Here is a 20,816-nt window from a genome sequence, read left to right on the forward strand (position 1 = left end):
GACAGAAAATGTCAATTTCGTAAGCAGGAAGTCATTTCCGCATAACCAATTTCGTTATTTTCGTACGCTTCTTTGTGCAATAATTGGAGCAAAAAGGTACTGTACTTTCTTTGCAATTTTTATTTGAAAGACCCTGGTCATAGGTAGCACCTGATTTCATACAAGAAAATAACTTGAATCTCCTCTATATCTTTAAGACATATTATAACAGTATACATTCAAACTGTAATGTGAAAGACTGTTAAGTTTCTTTTTATGAACAAGTTATATGATTTAGTACTATGTATCCGAAAGATTTTACTTTTAGTTTTGTGGGACCTAAAATTGAAAATTTAGTTTTACTCAACCTTAAAAACTAACTGGACGGAAGCGGAAATGTACTTGGGTTCCGGTTCCTGTCATATATCACCTGACTCGGAAGTGAAAATAGAAATAACTCCCAATTGTATTATTTTGGTAAGATTATTCTGACGTGCGATAATAAATCTTTTACAAGTGTTCTTTTACGGTTTTAACTTTGCAAAAGTATTCTATTTATCATTAAATTTTGTTTAGAGGAAAATATGTTAATTTTTTGGAAGCAATTTAATTTTTTGATAAACAAGATAAACAGTTCATTGAACATTCCATATTGACATTGTCACTTGAGGCACTTGTTTTCATATATTTCAGTTTTGTTGTATATTTTTAGGTGTTACTGCAATAAACATTTGTCTTGGACCCGAACCCATTAACCTCAAGATAAGTCATACCTTGAAGCGGTTGTATATTGACTGAGCTGTCTCACATGCTTGGGGGTCAGATTCTGTCCCCTACCTGATACGCCCCTGTGAAAACTATCAAAACTATTTTAATATTTAAACACATGTGACATCTATTACAAAGTTAAAACTGGTTTTCAGCAATTTTTACATATAATGATATATGAAAAAAATACAGTATAGTATACCATCAAGTCTGCAATCTTTACTTTATTGAGACTAGATGGTGTGTGTGTTAACGGTATTTTTTTTCATCTATGTAAACATTTTTTGAAGACAAGTTTTATCGATGTTACATGTAATAGATGCCCCATTCATGTTTATATATTAAAAAAGTTTTGATAGAGTGTTTACATGGGCCAGTGATTTTTCTCGCTTAATTGGGAAGAAGCCTTAGCCTCTTGATTTTGGGAAAAATTATCGCTAAAATTGCTAATTTGGGAAGAAAAAAGCATGTTTCAGTTCAGATTTTTGGGAAAACTGCATGATTTTAAAGAAAATTTCAATTGGGAAGAGGCCCTTTTTCGGAGTCTGTTATATAAGTAGGAAAATCACTGATGGGCATATCACGTTGGGGGCAGGATCTGACCCACAAGCGTCTGTGAGCTGTCTGACATCTTTTCCCATAATATAGGGAAGTCAAAGCTGGGGCAGCAAAGCAGGCCCGGGCTTTGGCGTGCCCGACTATGGTCTACACATGTATATTCAAAAGGAAATTAAATTTAAAAAAAATATTAAGAAATAAATATAGCATTGTATATATATCAATGAATTTTCAGTATCATTTCATGTTGGGCACGGTAATGCAATTATAATTCCAATAATAAACCAAATAAACTATTAGACTTAAAAGGTTACAATAATGGCGAAGGTATTCTGATTGAAATTGAAGGGTAATCTGGTTCCCTGTCCTACTATGGTTTCATTCAAGATGAAGTGTGATGGGGCCAGCCTAAATGGAAGCGGTACATAAAATTAGATTGGATTCTTTTGTTTCCTTGAATTATGAAGAGTAGGCACAAAACCGTATCCTCAGTAGATCTATCTTTCCTTACTTCAGACCATGCTTCACTCATATCTAGGTTGATTCCACTAGAAATGTTTCAACAAAATATATCATGGCTCTTGTTTAACATTCACTACAACATTATGCATTGTTAATATTTTCAGACATTTCATCAGTGTATAACGATCAAAGATGGGAGCGCTGTTTCGCAGCGAGGAGATGACCCTGTGTCAGCTCTTCCTGCAGTCAGAGGCTGCCTATGCCTGTGTGTCAGAACTTGGTGAGCTTGGACTTGTGCAGTTTAAAGATGTAAGTTTATAGATTAACGATCTATATGTTATAATAAATAGTAGATGTCTGCCTCTCAGCTCAAGTATCATGGCTTTAAGATAGTCTAGTCACAACCTGGATTTCTCATATATGACATCAGAACTGATAAGTTTCAGGAAGTGGACTCAAGTGTGGTTCAAATAAGCTTCAAAGTTTCTTAAAAATTCCAGCTAAAAGGGACTAGAATAAAAAAATTTTAACTGTTAAGTTAACTGCATCCAAGAATTTGAGTTTAGCAATTAATGTGTTTCAGTTTGATTATAAGGCTCTTACACTGGCTATCAGTACGGTCCAAAATATCTAACTCAAGTGTAATTGCTTACAGTGGTGACGAGGCTCTGTAGAGTTTCTGCTTAACAGTTACCCTAGAGCTAGATATTCCTGTCTGTGACGACAGCTGGTGTTTGATTCTTTTTTTTGCATATTACAAATTAATGATATTTTGAAAAGAAGCTGTGTAAACTAATATTTTCATTTAGCATTTATTTCTTATAGTAGCATATGAATTTTTAACTATGTTCATAACGGCACAGTGGCATCATCCTAAGAATGCAATTCATTCATAAAAAGAGTGCGACATGGCATCAATCATACATGTGGCTAGTCTTAATGGGGCAATCCCAGTCATTGTGTTAATTTTCTACTATTGTTTAAATGCATTGATTGTTTAATGAGGTGTTATTGTAATGTAAGACTGTATGAATATTTTATTTAGCTAAATCCTGAAGTGAATGCTTTCCAAAGGAAGTTTGTCAATGAAATAATGAGGTGTGAGGAAATGGAAAGAAAATTGAGTAAGTCTCATCTCATAATTCCACCAACCAAAAATTGTCAGATAGATATTTTAGTCATGATAACTCTATTAATAATCAACTAGTTAAAATTCTTTGAAATGAACTATTTGTCATGTAAAAGTTAAGGAGTAATCATATTTGTTGCATTTTAGTAACCAGATTTTCAATATTGAAGGTGCTCAGTTTTGTAAATATATTCATTGTTTGCCAATTAATGTCAAACCCATAATGGGGGGGGGGGGGACCTAGACAGGCACTTTAAGTTGCACAAGACAACAGTTTTACTATTTCTTGGATGTTATAACTGGGATTGAGGATGTCAAAAGATAATGTCAACATTGTTGTGATTCAAAGCTAGAATATCAGTGTTCTGCCCCTACACCTTTCCCTCAACAAGATTGTATGATGTAATTAAAAAGTAATTTGCAGTGTCAACCTTATTGTTTCCGTTCAATTATACATGCATTTAAACCAAATAAAAGTGTGAATACATTTACACAGATGCTATCATGTCAGTAATTATATTTTAGGGTATATTGAGAAAGAGCTAAAGAAGGACAAGCTAAATATACCGGACTCTGACTCTAATCCGAAAGCTCCGGCACCGAAAGAAATGGTAGATCTGGAGGTATGAAAAATATTTTCTTTAAAACATAAACTTAATCTTTGACTACATTGAAAAGTTTGCTGTTTATAGATTAACATGTACAAACGTTAGTATCAATGTTGCATTACATATTTGACTTGTGCCATGTTTGATTATATCTAACATATGGAAAGGATAAGTTTCAAAACTTTTATGTTCATTTAGATATTTACTAAGCTCACCAGATTACATAGTGCTGAAGATTATCTAACCCTCTGTCTGTCCACACCTTTCTTGAACCATATCTTTTCCAAAACCAATGGCCAATATTATCAAAATGCCTTCAGAATTTTGCTAGGGTGATCCTCTTTATGTATAGAATACTTACAAAAATAAACAGTATCTGACATTTAAGTCAACATATAAATTTTTCTTTAAAATTAGAATTTCTTTCCTTGTACATTTCTTTCCTTGTACATAAAGAACAAAATGATATGAAATTTTATATTTTTTAGGCAACATTTGAAAAAATAGAGTCAGAGTTACGTGAGGTAAACACCAATGCCGAAGCTTTGAAACGTAATTTCCTCGAACTAACAGAGTTGCAGCAAGTCTTGATAAAAACACAGACATTCTTCAGAGAGGTACGTGAAAATATGACATTTATCTTATCATTGCTAGAGAGATATCAGTGTTGTTACTGTCCCTGTAAATGATGCTTACCAATCAGGGCTAGTCATGTATATACTCTAGATGAAGAGGTGATAGTTTTGTTGATGCAGACAGCAGTAATTGTTGATGCAGACAGAGTAAATTTGTGTAAAATTTGCATAAAATTTACTCCTTATCCCTGAACCTGCTGAAATTTCAAATTGCCGGTCTTTATCTTTTGGGACTGCTCATTTTCAATTTTGGGGGTATATCAAGAGGAAAATTGAAAGGAAATCAGCCAACAGTTTAGAGCCTGATCCAAGGTAGTAAAAAATTCTAAGCTCAAACTTTGATGCTGGGTATTTTATTGGTTAGAAACTAGTGCAGAATTTATATTGACCAATGAAAATCCTGAGATTGAAGACACACCTCATAAAAAAGATTTGTACATCAAGGTCAGGCCTAGCTCTATGCTTCTGGCAAGGAGGGTAAGGGTTAAAGAATATTATAATGTTAGTATTGCTTATCACTGCCAGGTTGGAGTTAAATGCTAAGGGATTAAAAAAAAAAATCTGTTTAAACATTTTTAAAAGTGACAAAATTGATTTTTCTACAGTATTGACATTACTTGATTTTATTAAATCTGTCTTTATACTTGTCTCCAAAGGATAGAGAAAACTTGTTGGAATTTGTTACTATAATTGTAATAAGAAATATGAAAAAGAAATTATGAGATATATATTGTGTGTAATGCATAAATACAGTGAAATAGATTTTAAGTTGGTTATTATTTTAACAGCAAGATTACCAGCTTGAGGTAGGTTCACACACATATATACACACATGGTGTATTCTGCTGTCTTGTTAATTTATGGCTCTGTTCTAACAAACCATTTGAGCCGTGTCATGACAAAATCAACTTAGTGCGTTTGCGACCAGCATGGATCCAGACCAGCCTGTGCATCCGCGCAGTTTGATCAGGATCCATGCTGTTCGCTATCAGTTTCTCTACTTGTTATAGGGTTGGTAAGCGAACAGCATGGATCCTGATCAGACTGCGCGGATGCGCAGGCTGGTCTGGATCCATGCTGGTCGCAAAACCATTTTGTTGGTTTTGTCATGACACGGCTCATTTCATCTATTAATCTCAGAAAAAGTTAGCTTCTCTTCAGTTTAAAGTTTAATTTTAAGTGTAGTATATTCTATGTGTATTTTAAATTTCTCATATTTTATTCATTTTGTGTCCTAATTTCTTGTTTATTTGTGTTTCTTTTTTTTTGTGTGTGCAGATTTGCTTATTTATTAATCAAATGACAATTTAAGACATAATCATTTCTGTGACAATTGTTGGTAAATGGCAAGTTTAGCTTTTTTTTCTTTTTTTAACAGTCAGTAGTACTTTAGTTAATGCAAAGTCAATATTTCTAGCTGAGAGCCAATTACAGCCTGAAATAATACACATAGCAGCTGTGGTGGTCTAGCTCCTTACAATAATGTTGTAAGTTAACTACATGACCTTTAATAGTGTTGGTTTGACTTAAAATCCAACTTAATAAGTTTCTACTTGCTAACTTTAAATTTCTTGACCATTACCTCTGTCCATTGTCCTAGTTGTAGGACACACTGTCCTTGTTTCAGGACATACTGTCCTTGTCACAGGACACATACAATGCATTATTGTTTTATTAACCAGGTTTTCCGAAGGAAAAAACTGGTTATTAGATTGAGATATGTCGGCGGGCGGGCGGCGGGCGGGCGGACGGGCGGGCGGGCGTAAACAATTTCTTCTGTGCGCAACTCCTCCTACATTTCTCAACGGATTTTGACCAAACTTTCACAGAAGCTTTGTCATCAAGTGCCCTGGCGCATATTGTCGGGGTTTTGCGATTAGATAATATTTGACCTAATTATGGCCCTTTGTTTTTTTTCCTTATATAGAATATATAGTGAACAATTTCTTCTGTGCGCAACTCCTCCTACATTTCTCAACGGATTTTGACCAAACTTTCACAGAAGCTTTGTCATCAAGTGCCCTGGCACATATTGTCGGGGTTTTGCGATTAGATAATATTTGACCTAATTATGGCCCTTTGTTTTTTTTTCCTTATATAGAATATATAGTGAACAATTTCTTCTGTGCGCAACTCCTCCTACATTTCTCAACGGATTTTGACCAAACTTTCTCAGAAGCTTTGTCATCAAGTGCCCTGACACATATTGTCAGGGTTTTGCAATTGGTATATATTGGACCTAATTATGGCCCTTTGTTTTTTTCATTATAGAGAATATTATAGTGAACAATTTCTTCTGTGCGCAACTCCTCCTACATTTCTCAAGGGATTTTGACCAAACTTTCTTAGAAGCTTTGTTATCAAGTGCCTGGCACATATTGTCGGGGTTTTGTGATTGGATAATATTTTACCGAATTATGGCCCTTTGTGTATTTTTTCCTTATACAGAATATAATGGTGAACAATTTCTACAGTGCGCAACTTCTCCTACATTTCTCAAGGGATTTTGACCAAACTTTCACAGAAGCTTTGTCATCAAGTGCCATAGCACATATTGTCGGGGTTTTGTGATTAGATAATTTTTTACCTAATTATGGCCCTTTGTTTTTTTCCTTATACAGAATATATATAGTGAACACTTCTTCTCTGCGCAATTCTGTGCGCAACTCCTACAATTCTCTAGGGATTTTGACAAAACTCTCGCAGAAGCTTTTTATCAACTCTTGCTGCATGTTGTCAGGGTTATGAGATTTGATAATGTTTGACCTAATTATTGCCATTTATTTTTTTCCCTTATATAGAAATATATTGTTTTTGTTCCATATATAGAATATAAAGTGAACAAATTCTTATTTGCACACCTCTTCCTACAAACTATTTTGACAAACTTTCACAGAAGCTTTCTCATCAAGAGTCCTTGTGCATATCATCTGGGTTTTGTGATTTTGGGTGGGCGGGCGGGTGTTCACTTTAAAACAAATGCCCCTGCATGACGAAGCTTCTGTGAAATATTTTGCTGAAAACCTGGTTGCATCGCATTGCGATGTTCCTTGTTTGCAATGATAGGTCGCTAGCCCAAAATACAAACAATAAGGAATGAAACATTTAACAATGTAGTGCATGATTGCAGTGTTATACAAGTATATATTATGGCTATGCTGAAAAATTAATTATAGAAGAAAATGTTTAACATTCAAAGGACAAATATGTAATTGAAACATTGAAGTAAAGAGATTTATTTATAGTTACATAATTAAGCATTTAATCTTACTGACTGCTTTCTGTATCCTTAACATGTGTATTTATGTTTACAATATTCAACAGTACCTTCACTAATCAATATACCATTCAATATTATCTTTCAAAGTTAAGCAGAGATCATTATATAACCAGTGGTATCTATATACTAAAGTAAACAAAGAAATATTGGTATATTCCTATAATGTTCATTACTGCTATGAGCTTTGAATGTGCTTTCTTCATTAACAAATCTTGTTATTTATGAAAATGTGTATGTCGTAACATATCAAAGATTATTCTCAGTGTTTTCTGATTCATTTTGAAGCTTTACTTTTTATATGTGGGAGCATATAGCGTTGCACTTGTCCGTCCGTCAGTCCGTCCGTACGTCCCGAAATCTTGTGAACGCAACTCCTCTTAAACCGGATGGCAGATTTTGCTTAAACTTACAGGGATGAACAACCTTAATGTGTAGATGGCAGTAAAGGAAGGAATTTTCGCTGCGACCAAATTTAACAGAATTATGGCCCTTTGTTGATTTTTTCACTAGATACTATGTAGAAATTTTGTGAACGCAACTCCTCTTAAACCGGATGGCAGATTTTGCTTAAACTTACAGGGATGAACAACCTTAATGTGTAGATGGCAGTAAAGGAAGGAATTTTCGCTGAGACCAAATTTTACAGAATTATGGCCCTTTGTTGATTTTTTCACTATATACTATGTAGAAATTTTGTGAATGCAACTCCTCTTAAACCAGATGGCAGATTTTGCTTAAACTTCCAGGGATGAACAACCTTAATGTGTAGATGTCAGTAAAGGAAGGAATTTTTCCTGCAACCAAATTTAACAGAATTATGGCCCTTTGTTGATTTTTTCATTATATACTATGTAGAAATTTTGTGAACGCAACTCCTCTTAAACCGGATGGCAGATTTTGCTTAAACTTCCAGGGATTAACAACCTTAATGTGTAGATGGTAGTAAAGGAAGGAATTTTTGCTGCGACCAAATTTAACAGAATTATGGCCCTTTGTTGATTTATAGTTTTCAACTTGTGGCACATGTAGTCCAAAAAATATTTGACCTAGAGTGATAAGATTGACAGAACAGTGGCGTGTTGGGGCATCCGTGTCCTATGGACACATTTCTAGTTTGAATAGTATTTGTTGAAATGTGTTGGGGATGCCTGGTATAATTACAACAGTCAGTCAGCCTGCCTATTTATGAAGTGTGACAAATCTCTATTCTATTGGTGGCGTCTCAGTTTTAAAGTTTTGTCTATTTTAGAAATTTCATCTTGAAATCCATTGTTATCTATGCATACATGTGGTTTAAAGTTCAAAACAGTGCAAGTTCATCACACAAAATTTTTTAAGTTTATGAAAGTTTTGAAGAATAATATTATAGAAAAAGTAATGTCGCAAACAGTGCATATTTGTCAACATTTGGAAGCAAATGTCTGATAAAGTCTTTGCTTGATATCTTTATATTTGTTCACACAAATAGACGTATTAAAATAAGCTTTTATTGTATATCTTTAAGTTAGTCGTCCAAGTGGAGAAAGTATTTTGAAACTTCTCTTCAAGTTGGTCACAGTATAAAAGTTTTTACATATTGTTCTATCAATTGGACTGTATATTTATAAATGTCACTTCAGATTTTAATATTATTCTTTCAAATTTGAGAATATTCTGAAATTACACTAATTAAACTAATCCTACAGACTTGCTCAATTAAATCCAATATGGCCGCCATTTTAACCAATACTTATGGCATGTTACTGTATACTTTAAACTGGAGTATATTTGGAAATTAATGCAGTCTGTTTGAACATACTTTTATAATGCACTGTCCTATAAGGTAATCTTTCCTTTATTTTATATTATTTGCAGTTGAGTCAATTTTTTAGTTTATCATTAAAAAGATATTTATCATATTGGTTACTTAGTAATATGTGATTTAGTTATTATAGTGGTTTTTTCATGTCTTGCATATGATTGACCTTTTCAACCTGTGTGTTTGCTTTCAACTAACAGTCTTAGTATATCATAGGTAGAATATTAAAAAAAAATTTAACATCTTGTGTATTTCCATGGAACTGTAAAATATAAAAATTTAGTAATATATTAAATGTACTATTTTTTATTCAATATAGATACATAGTTCTCCATTCAAAACAGCATAAGTTATCATAAATTATAATGATAAGAATAAGTTGATGTTGTTGTTTCATATAAATACAAATACATGACCATGTAGATTACAAATTGTCTGTTATAAAATAACTAATTTGAAGGAAAAGGTTTTTGATTAGTTAAGTTACTTTTACCCATTTCTTTGTCTTTTAAATGGGTTTGCTAAGTAAGTACATGTAGAATAGCAGAATTAAATACATAATGTAAATAATTTAATATTAAGTCTTGTTCCTATTAAACCCTATGTAGAGCTAGCTCCTTGTAAATCGTGAACATTAATGTTTATAGTAATGATAAAATGTGTTATTAATTTACATTACAGCAAGGTCATGGACATCACAGCATTGTAGATGATGCTCAGCATGCACTTGTAGCTGATGAGAGGATGGGAACCTCAGTACAACTAGGGTATGTTTACAGCTGGCACATTCTCTTTTTGCTTCCCAAGGGAGAGCATATAGTCGCCACCTTGTCCGTCTGTCCGTCCGTTGTCTTGTCCGGAGCATAACTTGAAAACCCTTAGAGAAAATTTGTTTAAGCTTCACACAGTGGTAGAGGGCATTGAGGGGGAGTGCAGTGTCAAAGAACCATAACTCTTTTTTTGCCCCGTTTTTGAAGTTATTGAAAAATCTTGTCCGGGACATAACTCTAAAACTATAAGAGATATCAACATGAAACTTATAGGTAAAAAGATCTCAATGGGTAGATGTGCAGTGCACAAGAACCATCATAACTCTTTTTTACCTAATTTTGAGGTTATTGTCCTTTGTTCATTTTAACACTTTGAACTTTGTCTGGAACATAACTCTTACATTATAAGAGATTTCAACATGAAACATTGTAGGTAGATAGATCTCATTGAGAAGAAGTGCAGTGAAAAAGAACCATAACTCTTTATCTCCCCTTAAAAATTTTGTCCAGGACTTAGCTGTTAAATAATAAGAAATATCTACATGAAACTTTGTAGGTAGATAGATCTCAATGGGTAGATGTGCAGTGCTTAAGAATCGTAACTCTGCCTTGCCTAATTTTGGAGTTATTGCCCTTTGTTTATTTTTACTTTTTGAACTTTGTCTGGGACATTACTCTAAAATTATAAGAGATATCAACATGAAACTTTGTTGGTAGATAAATCTCATTGAGTAAAAGTGCAGTACGAAAAAAACATAACTCTGTTTTGCCCCATTTTTGAATTATCTCCCCTTTTAAAAACATCTTGTCTAGGAAATAACTCGAAAACTATAAGAGATATCAACATGAAACTTTGTAGGTAGATAGATCTCAATGAGTAGATGTGCAGTGCACAAAACTTGAACTCCACCTTGCCAAATTTTGTAGTTATTGCCCTTTGTTCATTTTTACATTTTGAACTTAAATAAGAAATTTATTGTGTATTTTCTCTAAACTGAATTAATAGTATCAGAATATTTTTGATTTCATGTCAAAGTGTTTGGTATGAATATAAGGTGATTGCCTTATTCTAACAGTTTTAGTATGAGGTGATTTGGTATTATAAAACGTAAGTTGATATTGCAGGTTTATGGCAGGTGTAATCCCTAGAGAGAAGGTGCCTGCCTTCGAAAGAATGCTGTGGTTTGCTTGCCGTGGTAACGTGTTTCTGCGATATGAAGAAATCAATATGCCACTAGAAGACCCACATACAGTAAGCCATTTGTAACTGCCATTTTAATTTTGAATACATTTTTTATGTGTTCTGAATTTAGCCTGCAATTTAGCATTGATGCTTTTTATGATCATAATTTTCTGCTATATCTTGCCCTGTGATAAGCCTTTTGTCACCAGTATAGAGTAAGGCTAGCCTGTTTATAATGAGCGGTGCCATGACAAAATCAACATAATGGGTTTGCAACCAGCATGGATCCAGACCAGCTTGCGCATCTGCGCAGTCTGATCAGGATCCATGCTGTTCGCTTACCAACCCTATTACAAGTAGAGAAACTGATAGCGAACAGCATGGATCCTGATCAGACTGCGCGAATGCTCAGGCTGGTCTGGATCCATGCTGGTCGCAAACGCACTATGTTGGTTTTGTCATGACGCGGCTCATATGTGGCCTGGCAAGTATCGTTGGCTGATTAACTTACTTACTTTTAGCTGAACTATTCGAGGAATAGGGAGATCTATTTTACACATCCATGTGTTGGTGTCACACTGGTTAAGTTTCTACATTTGAGTTGGTTTTACTGATTTTTTACTACCAAAGGGAATGGGTTGAAATACCACAAACTTATATTTGAGCATAATAGCAGGTCATTTTCAAAGGCCCTCAACTTTAACATGGATTTTGACAGAATTATGACCCTTCTTGAAATTGTACATAATCCAGGCTCTTGTTTTACTATCAAGCACTGAGAATAATGGATCATGCTGTAATAACATCAGCTCTGTTCAGCTTAATATTCTTCAAATTGATAATGATCAGTTCTAAAAATAAAAGCTAGACAAGTCAATGTATAAAAAATTAGGCATATAAAAGGTTAATTAAGCCTAGAAAGCATTTAACAATGATGCTGTCAATCAAAATGTCAGGGACACTGTATCATTGTTTTTGCATTGCAGGGTGATGCTATACACAAGGGAGTGTTCATCATATTTTTCCAGGGAGATCAACTCAAACAGAGGGTCAGAAAAATCTGTGAAGGGTAAGAGCCTTAAATGTTAAGTGTTTAAAGTTTTTCTTTACTGTAATTGTTCCTTTACAGAGCATGTGCAATGTCCTGTGTCATGGTATATTCAACCTATCTCTTCTGTTAGCCTTATACTTTTGAATAAATCTTGGAAAAGATAAGAGTGCCCTCTGTGGTCAAGGAGTTAAGTTGCCAACTTCAAACCACTTGCCCCTCATTGCTGAATCTAATCATGACCCTTGAATTTTTTCGAGTGAGGAAGCTATGAACCTGGATTATACAAGGTCACTGGTTCTACTCAAGTGCCTATCGCCTGAAAAAAAAATGCATAGAGGGGACCAGAGCTCTTTTTCCACCACATAAGCTGAAAAGTTGCTACGTGACTATAGTGTTGGTGTGACTTGAAACTCAAACAAAAAGGAAAAAAGAGGAAAATAAAGAAATAAGATTAGATATAAAACAAAGACAAAGAATTCAAATTTGGAATGAAAATTGGAAGAAATGCAGGGTTTTTTTTCATTTTGTGTCTCATTTTGTGTTTTATTTTGTGTTTGTTTTGTTGCATGTAGATTTCGTGCCACCCTGTACCCATGCCCAGAGAGTTCTCAAGAGAGACAAGAAATGTTGAATGGAGTTAGCACAAGGCTTCAGGATCTTAATATTGTATGTAGTTTGTTAACTGTTCTGTTTATTGGCCTCATTTACTTTATATAGAACTTTAGTCTGTTTATTGGCCTCATTTAATTTATATAGAACTTTAGTCTGTTTATTGGCCTCATTTAGTTTATATAGAACTTTAGTCTGTTTATTGGCCTCATTTAGTTTATATAGAACTTTAGTCTGTTTATTGGCCTCATTTAGTTTATATAGAACTTTAGTCTGTTTATTGGCCTCATTTAGTTTATATAGAACTTTAGTCTGTTTATTGGCCTCATTTAGTTTATATAGAACTTTAGTCTGTTTATTGGCCTCATTTAGTTTATATAGAAATTTAGTCTGTTTATTGGCCTCATTCAGTTTATATAGAACTTTAGTCTGTTTATTGGCCTCCTTAAGTTTATGCAGAACTTAATGAGATTAAATAAGTGTTGATGTCTCTTTTAATATTTGTAACAATTTTATGTCAAATGTCTATTTCATCGAAAATGACCCTACAGAAACCCATAAAAATAAAAGTAATGCATTGCTTATTTTTACCCTGTTTTTATTCTTCTTTTACCCTGTTTTATCCTTCTTTGACAGGTTCTAAAGCAGACGAAGGAGCACCGTTACCGAGTCTTGTTAAATGCCCAGAAAGAAATACACAACTGGATTATCAAAGTGAAGAAGATCAAGGCTATCTATCACACATTGAACATGTGTAACTTTGATTTCTCACGAAACAACCTGATAGCAGAGTGCTGGGCTCCGGTCAAGGTTCTGGAAGAAGTACAATCCGCCCTACGCCACGGACAGGTACAACTTATATTTAGCTAGCAATGAACTTGCTGAATATATGTAATGGAATTGCCCTGCTTTGAATTTGAAAGAGTCCCAAGTTTAAGGGATTTTAATATGAAAAAAATTGAGTAACTTAAAGAACTTGGTCAGACTACGACTGCATGGATGTGAAGGCCTGTCTGGCTCTAAAGTGGTGGCCAATGCTAATCACTTACCGTTCTAGTAGGGAAATGGTTAAGTGATTACTAGGGACAAGAATTTGAATAAATTATTGTAATCTGTAATATTTTTTACATGCAATCCTAAAAAGTCTAAAATTTTAATGAAGCCCTGTGTAACGCAAGCAGGTGTCAAGCTTTTTATGATTCTTTTTACAAATAATTTTAAGTTAAATTTGATATACCCTGTATTTGATTTTGTATCTGAAAAATCAACACTATGTATGTTCAGTTGTTCACAAATGCAGAACTTTTAGTTGAAAACTTTGAAAGTCATTGTATATAAGCAGGGCTCACACTGGCTCAAATAAGATAATAGCCAATATTTTTAACTTAAAAAAATAATAGCCAAAAGTTCAGCGGACTATTCACGATTTAGCGATTAACAACATATTAAGCAGCTGATTAAATAAACATTCCATATAAAACTTTTTCAAGGATTTTCAAATAAACTGATACATACAATATTGATAACTACCTTTTTTACATAGAACCACAACTTTGATTGCTATTATAGAACATGTTATATAGTATAATTACTGTATAACAATAATTATAACTTTACATAATGCTGTTATCAGACAATATCTTTTGTGTGTTCTAATCAAATTTTGTCAGCTATAACCACTGTCAATTTCCACATTTCACACAGAACTGCTTTTACTGGAGTAGATCTAGGTATATAAATAACACTTGCAAACTCATTCACAGAATGCAGCCTTTTTTCTGAATAACTTACTAAAAAATGTCATCATCACCAATGTAATACAAATTTTCTGCCATAATAATTAAGATTTTTAAACAGAACATATCTTATTTTCACCTTTAAATAAATATCAAAATTATCGGTGTCGCGAAATCATGTGACAATCAGTTTTTTTCCTGTTTTCTGAAGAAATATTCACAATTTTGGTTGTTGTGCAAATAGTTGTTTGTAAGTTAATACTTTTTAAATATTTTATCATTGTTTTCCACTGGCGATTTAGTCAAGCAGCTTAAAACAAAAAAAATCAAAATTTGCAATTTACGGTAAATTTTTGGTTGGTCAATATCCAGATTATCAATTTTAAGACAATTTTTGTGACTAATTGACGGATATTTGATGGCTATTATAGTGCTGGACAATATCTATAGAATTTTCCATCTCGCATGTATTTTTATCACCTCGGGCAATATCATAAGTAAGCAGCGCGTGACCGATTAAAAGTTGACACTCAATTAAATCCACCCCGCTGGTGTTAATTGGGTCTACTACATTCTTTATCGATTTTTACACCTTATATAAACACTGTTGGAAGTAAAAAATAATCTCCAGATTTTGTAGCCAAAATGCAAAAATAATCGCCAATCTTATAAAATAATCGCAAATGGCGACTATGGCGACCGACAGCGTGAGCCCTGATATAAGTCTTTATTAGATGAATACAAAAAACCATTGTTTTTAAAGTGCATTATTAACCTATTATCCATTTTATTTCTTCATTGTTTAAAAACTACTTTGTTTTGTTTAACAGGAGTTAAGTGGTAGTAATGTACCCAACATTTTGCACCGGATGGTAACTAAGGAGACGCCACCAACCTACTTCATGACTAACAGGTTCACCAAGGTGTTCCAGAGTATTGTTAATGCTTATGGTGTTGCCACATACCGGGAAGTCAACCCAGGTCAGCGAATTTGGGGTGTTTTGGCTAAAAAATATATAAAAGCAGTTTTGAACATAATTTCCTTATTAAGTAAATTCATTGAAATATATTGATCATGCTTCTGTACACAAACACTTGGTGTGTAAAGCTCAAAACACCTTTAAAATCCAAATAAATTATATATTTGTCAATCCCAGCACATGTACTGATCATATATATAAAAAAATCTTAATATGAGCCATTTTGAAAAAAAATCATATTTTAATGTCTAATTAAACACAAGATAAAAATGTTTGTCGGAAAAAGTCCGCACACCTACCGTGTTGTTTATATTGATGTTGCGATGTATTTCTTCCAAGCAAAGGTAATAAAGTGTGTAACCTGTACTAAAAGAAATTTCATGTATCTTTTAAGAATGTTCTCTGAGTATATAGATCTTGTTAGTTTGTTGAGATATTGATCTTAATTAAAACAAACAATTTTGTCTACAATCTCTGAATGCTAGTTGTTATAGTGGCAGGCCTGTGCTTGTACTATGGGCACAAAGCTGATGCCTTCACCATTAGCTGGCAGTTCTCAAAATTTTTCCCTGGATTTTGATTTTGAAATCTCATAAACTAACAATGAGCAGTATTATAATACAAAGTAAGATCAGTTCATACACAAACATACAGTTATAATGTCAGTACACAGGGCCCGCAATCCAATTTGGAGGAAGTAGGTCGCTACCCTCAGCAGAAGGAATTTCAGTGGAAGAGGGATTTTTTTTATTTCCTTTTTGGTCTGCTGACAAAAAGCTGTGAAACAGCTCGAAAACAGCTTAACACTGTTCTTTTTTTTTTCAGTCGATTTAATATGTTTTGAGGGGAATTTTTACCTCTGTTGGGGGGGGGGGAGAAACATACTATTTTGATGGTTGACTGTGGTCGATATTCAGCCGCATATTTAGTAGATTGAGGGCCCTTGTACAAAACTGATTCATTATACAAACGATGCATATGTCAGGATAAAACATCAAAAAATAAGTTTATGACTACCCTTATTTATATTACAGCGCCATACACGATCATATCATTCCCGTTCCTGTTTGCTGTCATGTTTGGTGACACTGGCCATGGCTTTATCATGTTCTTGTTTGGTCTATGGATGGTGGTCTGTGAGAAGAAGTTGTTGTCCCAGAAATCAGACAATGAGGTAAGAAATGCAGATTCGGTTATATAAACTTACAACTGATTATACTGGGTCATATAAACTGGTTAATAATTTTTATTATTTAAGAAATAATATATCCCAAACTGTGATTTTATCGCTCAATAAAATCACTGTTTGGAGTTCGCATTCGAGGAATTATATCACAAGGTAATAATGCGCATCCGATTGACTAGCAGTGATTTAATCAAGCGATAAAATTGACGATTTGGATATATTATTTTGATTCTAACTCAACATTAACAAATAAATGCTGCCATACCTGATATTAAGCTAAATTGCACCTGATTTGTTTCCGTACTTTTTTCAGCTCGTTGCAATTTTAATGGTTAGGGCATATGTCCAAAAAGATAATGTCAACAGTGATTTTATTGCACAATAACACACACTTTCTATATTCAATAGGGAAAAATGTGGGTCGTGTTAGAATAAATGATTTTAAATGAAATAAGTTTGAATTAGGGTGAATGAAGTAGAAATCTGATACATGTTACACCCTGGTTTCTAAAGTAACAAACTGTTATGGTATAAAATTGCAATAATGATTATTTGCCTTTATTTTATCAATGATTAAAATATTGATCAGTTGTTTAGATGAAGAATTTAACTTTTTCTTTAAGTTATATGAATAATTATGAATTAAACAAAATTGAATCAAACAAATTAAGGGTTTATTGTTTGTTTTCAGATCTGGAATATGTTCTTTGGCGGCCGATACATTATAATGATGATGGGTTTGTTCTCACTGTATACTGGTCTGATTTATAATGACTTTTTCTCCAAATCTATCAACCTTTTTGGGTCCTCTTGGCATCCGAACTACACGTAAGTACCATTTGATTGTATAATGCATTACTTTTGTTGATTTTATTAATGTGTTAATTAGCTTTTTTCACTGCTGAAATTGATTAGTCTTTGCCACCAGTATAGAAACTGGTTAGCTTGCATATCCTTGCAGTCTGAACAGGTTTTACACTGTTACTGGCCATTGTCAGATTTTCATCAGGTTGCCCCCGTAATTGATAATGGGCAGTATCAAAATATGGAAGCTGAAAAATTACATTTAAGAAATTCAAAAGGTTTAGGGTGATAACATTGAGTTCTTTTATGAACTGAAGTTGTTTCATGTAGGTTACAGAAGTTATGTAACTGTCTTCTTATGACAAGCCATGTCTGTGTAACGGAAAACCTAATTAGGAACATGTATATTATGTATGGATATGTGCTAAACTGTACCCTGTAATGTACAGTTGTATTAATTAATTGATCACCTGCAGATAAAGCTATTTTACACCAAGGAGTTTTATATAGTGAGCTATCCTATTGAATTTTATTTTTATGATAATAATATTTACATAGTCTGCATGTCTATGCATGTTTTTTATCTTCATGAATCTGTTCACATTTTCCTGTAAGCTAAATATTGTTAATAACCTGTATTAATATGCTATACACTGTCAGTATCAATTCTAATTATCTTTCATAACTTTTAAAGGAACTCTACTGAGGTCAACAAACCTTAAGACAAAAAAATTAAAATTTGAGCTGTGTCATGACAAAACAAACATATTGTGTTTGCGACCAGCATGGATCCAGACCAGCCTGCGCATCCGCGCAGTCTGATCAGGATCCATGCTGTTCGCTATCAGTTTCTCTACTTTTAATAGGGTTTGTAAGTGAACAGCATGGATCCTGATCAGACTGCGCGGATGCACAGGCTGGTCTGGATCCATGCTGGTCGCAAACGCACTGTGTTTGGTTTTGTCATGACGCGGCTCATTTCTTATATAGATCAGCGAATGCACTTACAACAGAAAAACATCCAGATGATACTGAAATATACTAAAAAATAAATTGAAAATTAATTTTGTAAAAATTCTCAGCCTGATTTGAGATTAAAGCTTTTAAACACTTTCGATTATCGGGTCAGTTTTGTAAATATGAATTATCATACTGGAAAGAATGGAGTAAACAAATGATCTGAAATTTGCACACAAGTTATTGGTCCAAACCTACATCAAAAAATTAATAAATTCAAAAATATTTCAGTCAAGAAAAACCTCAGTGGAGTCCTTTTAAGAAAACTTATGTCATTACCAATGTTTACTGTCTTTTATTTAGACATTCTACTTTAGACCACTCAGCATCATTAAAACTCAAACCTGAAGACTTCTTTAACAATGCTACTGATGGACCATATCCTGTAGGGCTGGATCCTGTAAGTTTAAAAAACAATTTTGAAAGGTAGTTTTGATCTAGTGATTTAGTTGGATGAAAAGGAAGAATACAAAGTAACCACATGTCAACACCGGATAAATATGAATTTTTTTTTATGTAAGATCTACCTGTATCCAGTTTCTTCATCAGGATAATTTGTACAAAATGAATCTATCTGATGTATAGAAATAGTGTAAGATGGTAAGTCATGTGACAGATAAAAATAGTAACAAAATCAATGAAGTTTTCTAAAAATAGATTAAATCTTGGAAAATTGCCAGGAAAGTTGGTTTAGTTGTCCACTTCTTAAACCAGGCACATGAATACTAGTGTCAAATTTCATAAGAGTCTGTTTTAGTATATTTATAAAGCGCTCAAGTACACCTGAGTGTTCCAGGTCAAGTTGTCACTTAAGTTTTGATATTAAAATTAACTATTATTGCACAATGAAGGGGTTTTTTTGGTAGCGTGGCCATGTGGTTAATGCGTTCGATAAGTTACCTAAAAATTTCTGATTGTTTTTTCTGATTGTTAAGGTATAAACCCTATCAAGGGTGAGCTTTTGTTTCCTTTAGCATAAAACTTTACCTTCATTTTACCTTCACAGCTCAGTACTGGTTGTTTCCAGGAACATATTGGTGAGATTAACTACAAGCATATACCTAACAACACAATTTAAACTGAAATAAAATCTGTATGAAGAGAATTGGTTGCTACATTTTGGAATTTTGTTAGTCAAATCCTTCATATTTTACAGTACCAGTGGACAGTTCTAAATTTGTTATGAAATAATTCAGGACAGGATTCAAGAGGACTATCATATATGTATCAGTGAATAAACAACCTAAATCAAATTATTTGGAACATACTTTTTCTTATTCTAGATGAAGTTATGGAACACCTATTCCTTTAGAAATAAGAAATTCTACAAGTCTTAAATTGTTTAAATCAATTTTCAAACATTCATTATTATCAAAAAATGAATTGTAGACAAAATACTTGTACTTAGAGCTGTCATTGATTCAGTGCAAAGCATATTGACGATACATCAATATCGGATGACAAATATCAGCAATACATTGATATATAGATAAAAAAAAAAACCTAATTTCTTGTATATAATTCACTTTCATACCTGTTTGAATTATTTTAGTAAAATACATGTTCTGTTCATGCAAATCTGTTGTGTCCTTTTTAGCTCGACTATTCGAAGAATATGAGAGCTATTCTAGTCGCCCCGGCGTCGGCGTCAGCGTCCGCGTCGGCGTCTGCGTTGGTTAAAGTTTTTTGTAAAGTCAAATATCTCAATTACTGCTTGAGATATTCAATTGAAACTTACAATACTTATTTATAGTAACAAGGTACATCAGATTGACAAGTTGGATAACTCTGCCTACAATATTGACAGAATTATGCCCCTTTTTAACTTAGAAATTTTGGTTAAAGTTTTTTGTAAAGTCAAATATCTCAGTTATTGCTTGAGATATTCGATTGAAACTTACAATACTTATTTATAGTAACAAGGTACATCAGATTGACAAGTTGGATAACTCTGTCTACAATATTGACAGAATTATGCCCCTTTTTAACTTAGAAATTTTGGTTAAAGTTTTTTGTAAAGTCAAATATCTCAATTATTGCTTGAGATATTCAATTGAAACTTACAATACTTATTTATAGTAACAAGGTACATCAGATTGACAAGTTGGATAACTCTGCCTACAATATTGACAGAATTATACCCCTTTGGAACTTGGAAATTTTGGTTAAAGTTTTTTTTGTTATGTCAAATATCTTAATTATTGCTTGAGATATTCAATTGAAATTTCAAATACTCTTTTATAGTAACAATGTATATCAGTTT

General features: G+C 33.3%; 1 protein-coding gene across 4 annotated transcripts in view; it reads left to right on the top strand.

Annotated features, from left to right (window-relative positions):
• Window positions 1–352: 352 nt before the first annotated feature.
• LOC132753812 (V-type proton ATPase 116 kDa subunit a 1-like) overlaps window positions 353–20,816 on the top strand; it is a 42,671-nt gene continuing 22,207 nt past the window's right edge. For 3 of the 4 annotated variants that reach the window (XM_060744344.1, XM_060744345.1, XM_060744347.1), the window contains exons 1-15: window positions 353–456; window positions 1,932–2,076; window positions 2,813–2,891; window positions 3,422–3,519; window positions 3,993–4,121; window positions 4,928–4,945; window positions 9,899–9,984; window positions 11,113–11,239; window positions 12,157–12,239; window positions 12,794–12,887; window positions 13,467–13,679; window positions 15,397–15,547; window positions 16,581–16,720; window positions 17,424–17,560; window positions 18,857–18,953. In XM_060744344.1, the coding sequence (XP_060600327.1) occupies window positions 1,960–2,076; window positions 2,813–2,891; window positions 3,422–3,519; window positions 3,993–4,121; window positions 4,928–4,945; window positions 9,899–9,984; window positions 11,113–11,239; window positions 12,157–12,239; window positions 12,794–12,887; window positions 13,467–13,679; window positions 15,397–15,547; window positions 16,581–16,720; window positions 17,424–17,560; window positions 18,857–18,953 (1,569 nt within the window). In that variant the 5' untranslated portion in view covers window positions 353–456; window positions 1,932–1,959. The remainder of the gene's footprint in view (window positions 457–1,931; window positions 2,077–2,812; window positions 2,892–3,421; window positions 3,520–3,992; window positions 4,122–4,927; window positions 4,946–9,898; window positions 9,985–11,112; window positions 11,240–12,156; window positions 12,240–12,793; window positions 12,888–13,466; window positions 13,680–15,396; window positions 15,548–16,580; window positions 16,721–17,423; window positions 17,561–18,856; window positions 18,954–20,816) is intronic. The other variant, XM_060744346.1, reaches the window with a different exon arrangement.

The sequence above is a fragment of the Ruditapes philippinarum genome, unplaced genomic scaffold (genome assembly GCF_026571515.1).
Source record: "Ruditapes philippinarum isolate M1 unplaced genomic scaffold, ASM2657151v2 ctg6359_1_1_1_1, whole genome shotgun sequence".
NCBI lineage: Eukaryota > Metazoa > Mollusca > Bivalvia > Venerida > Veneridae > Ruditapes > Ruditapes philippinarum.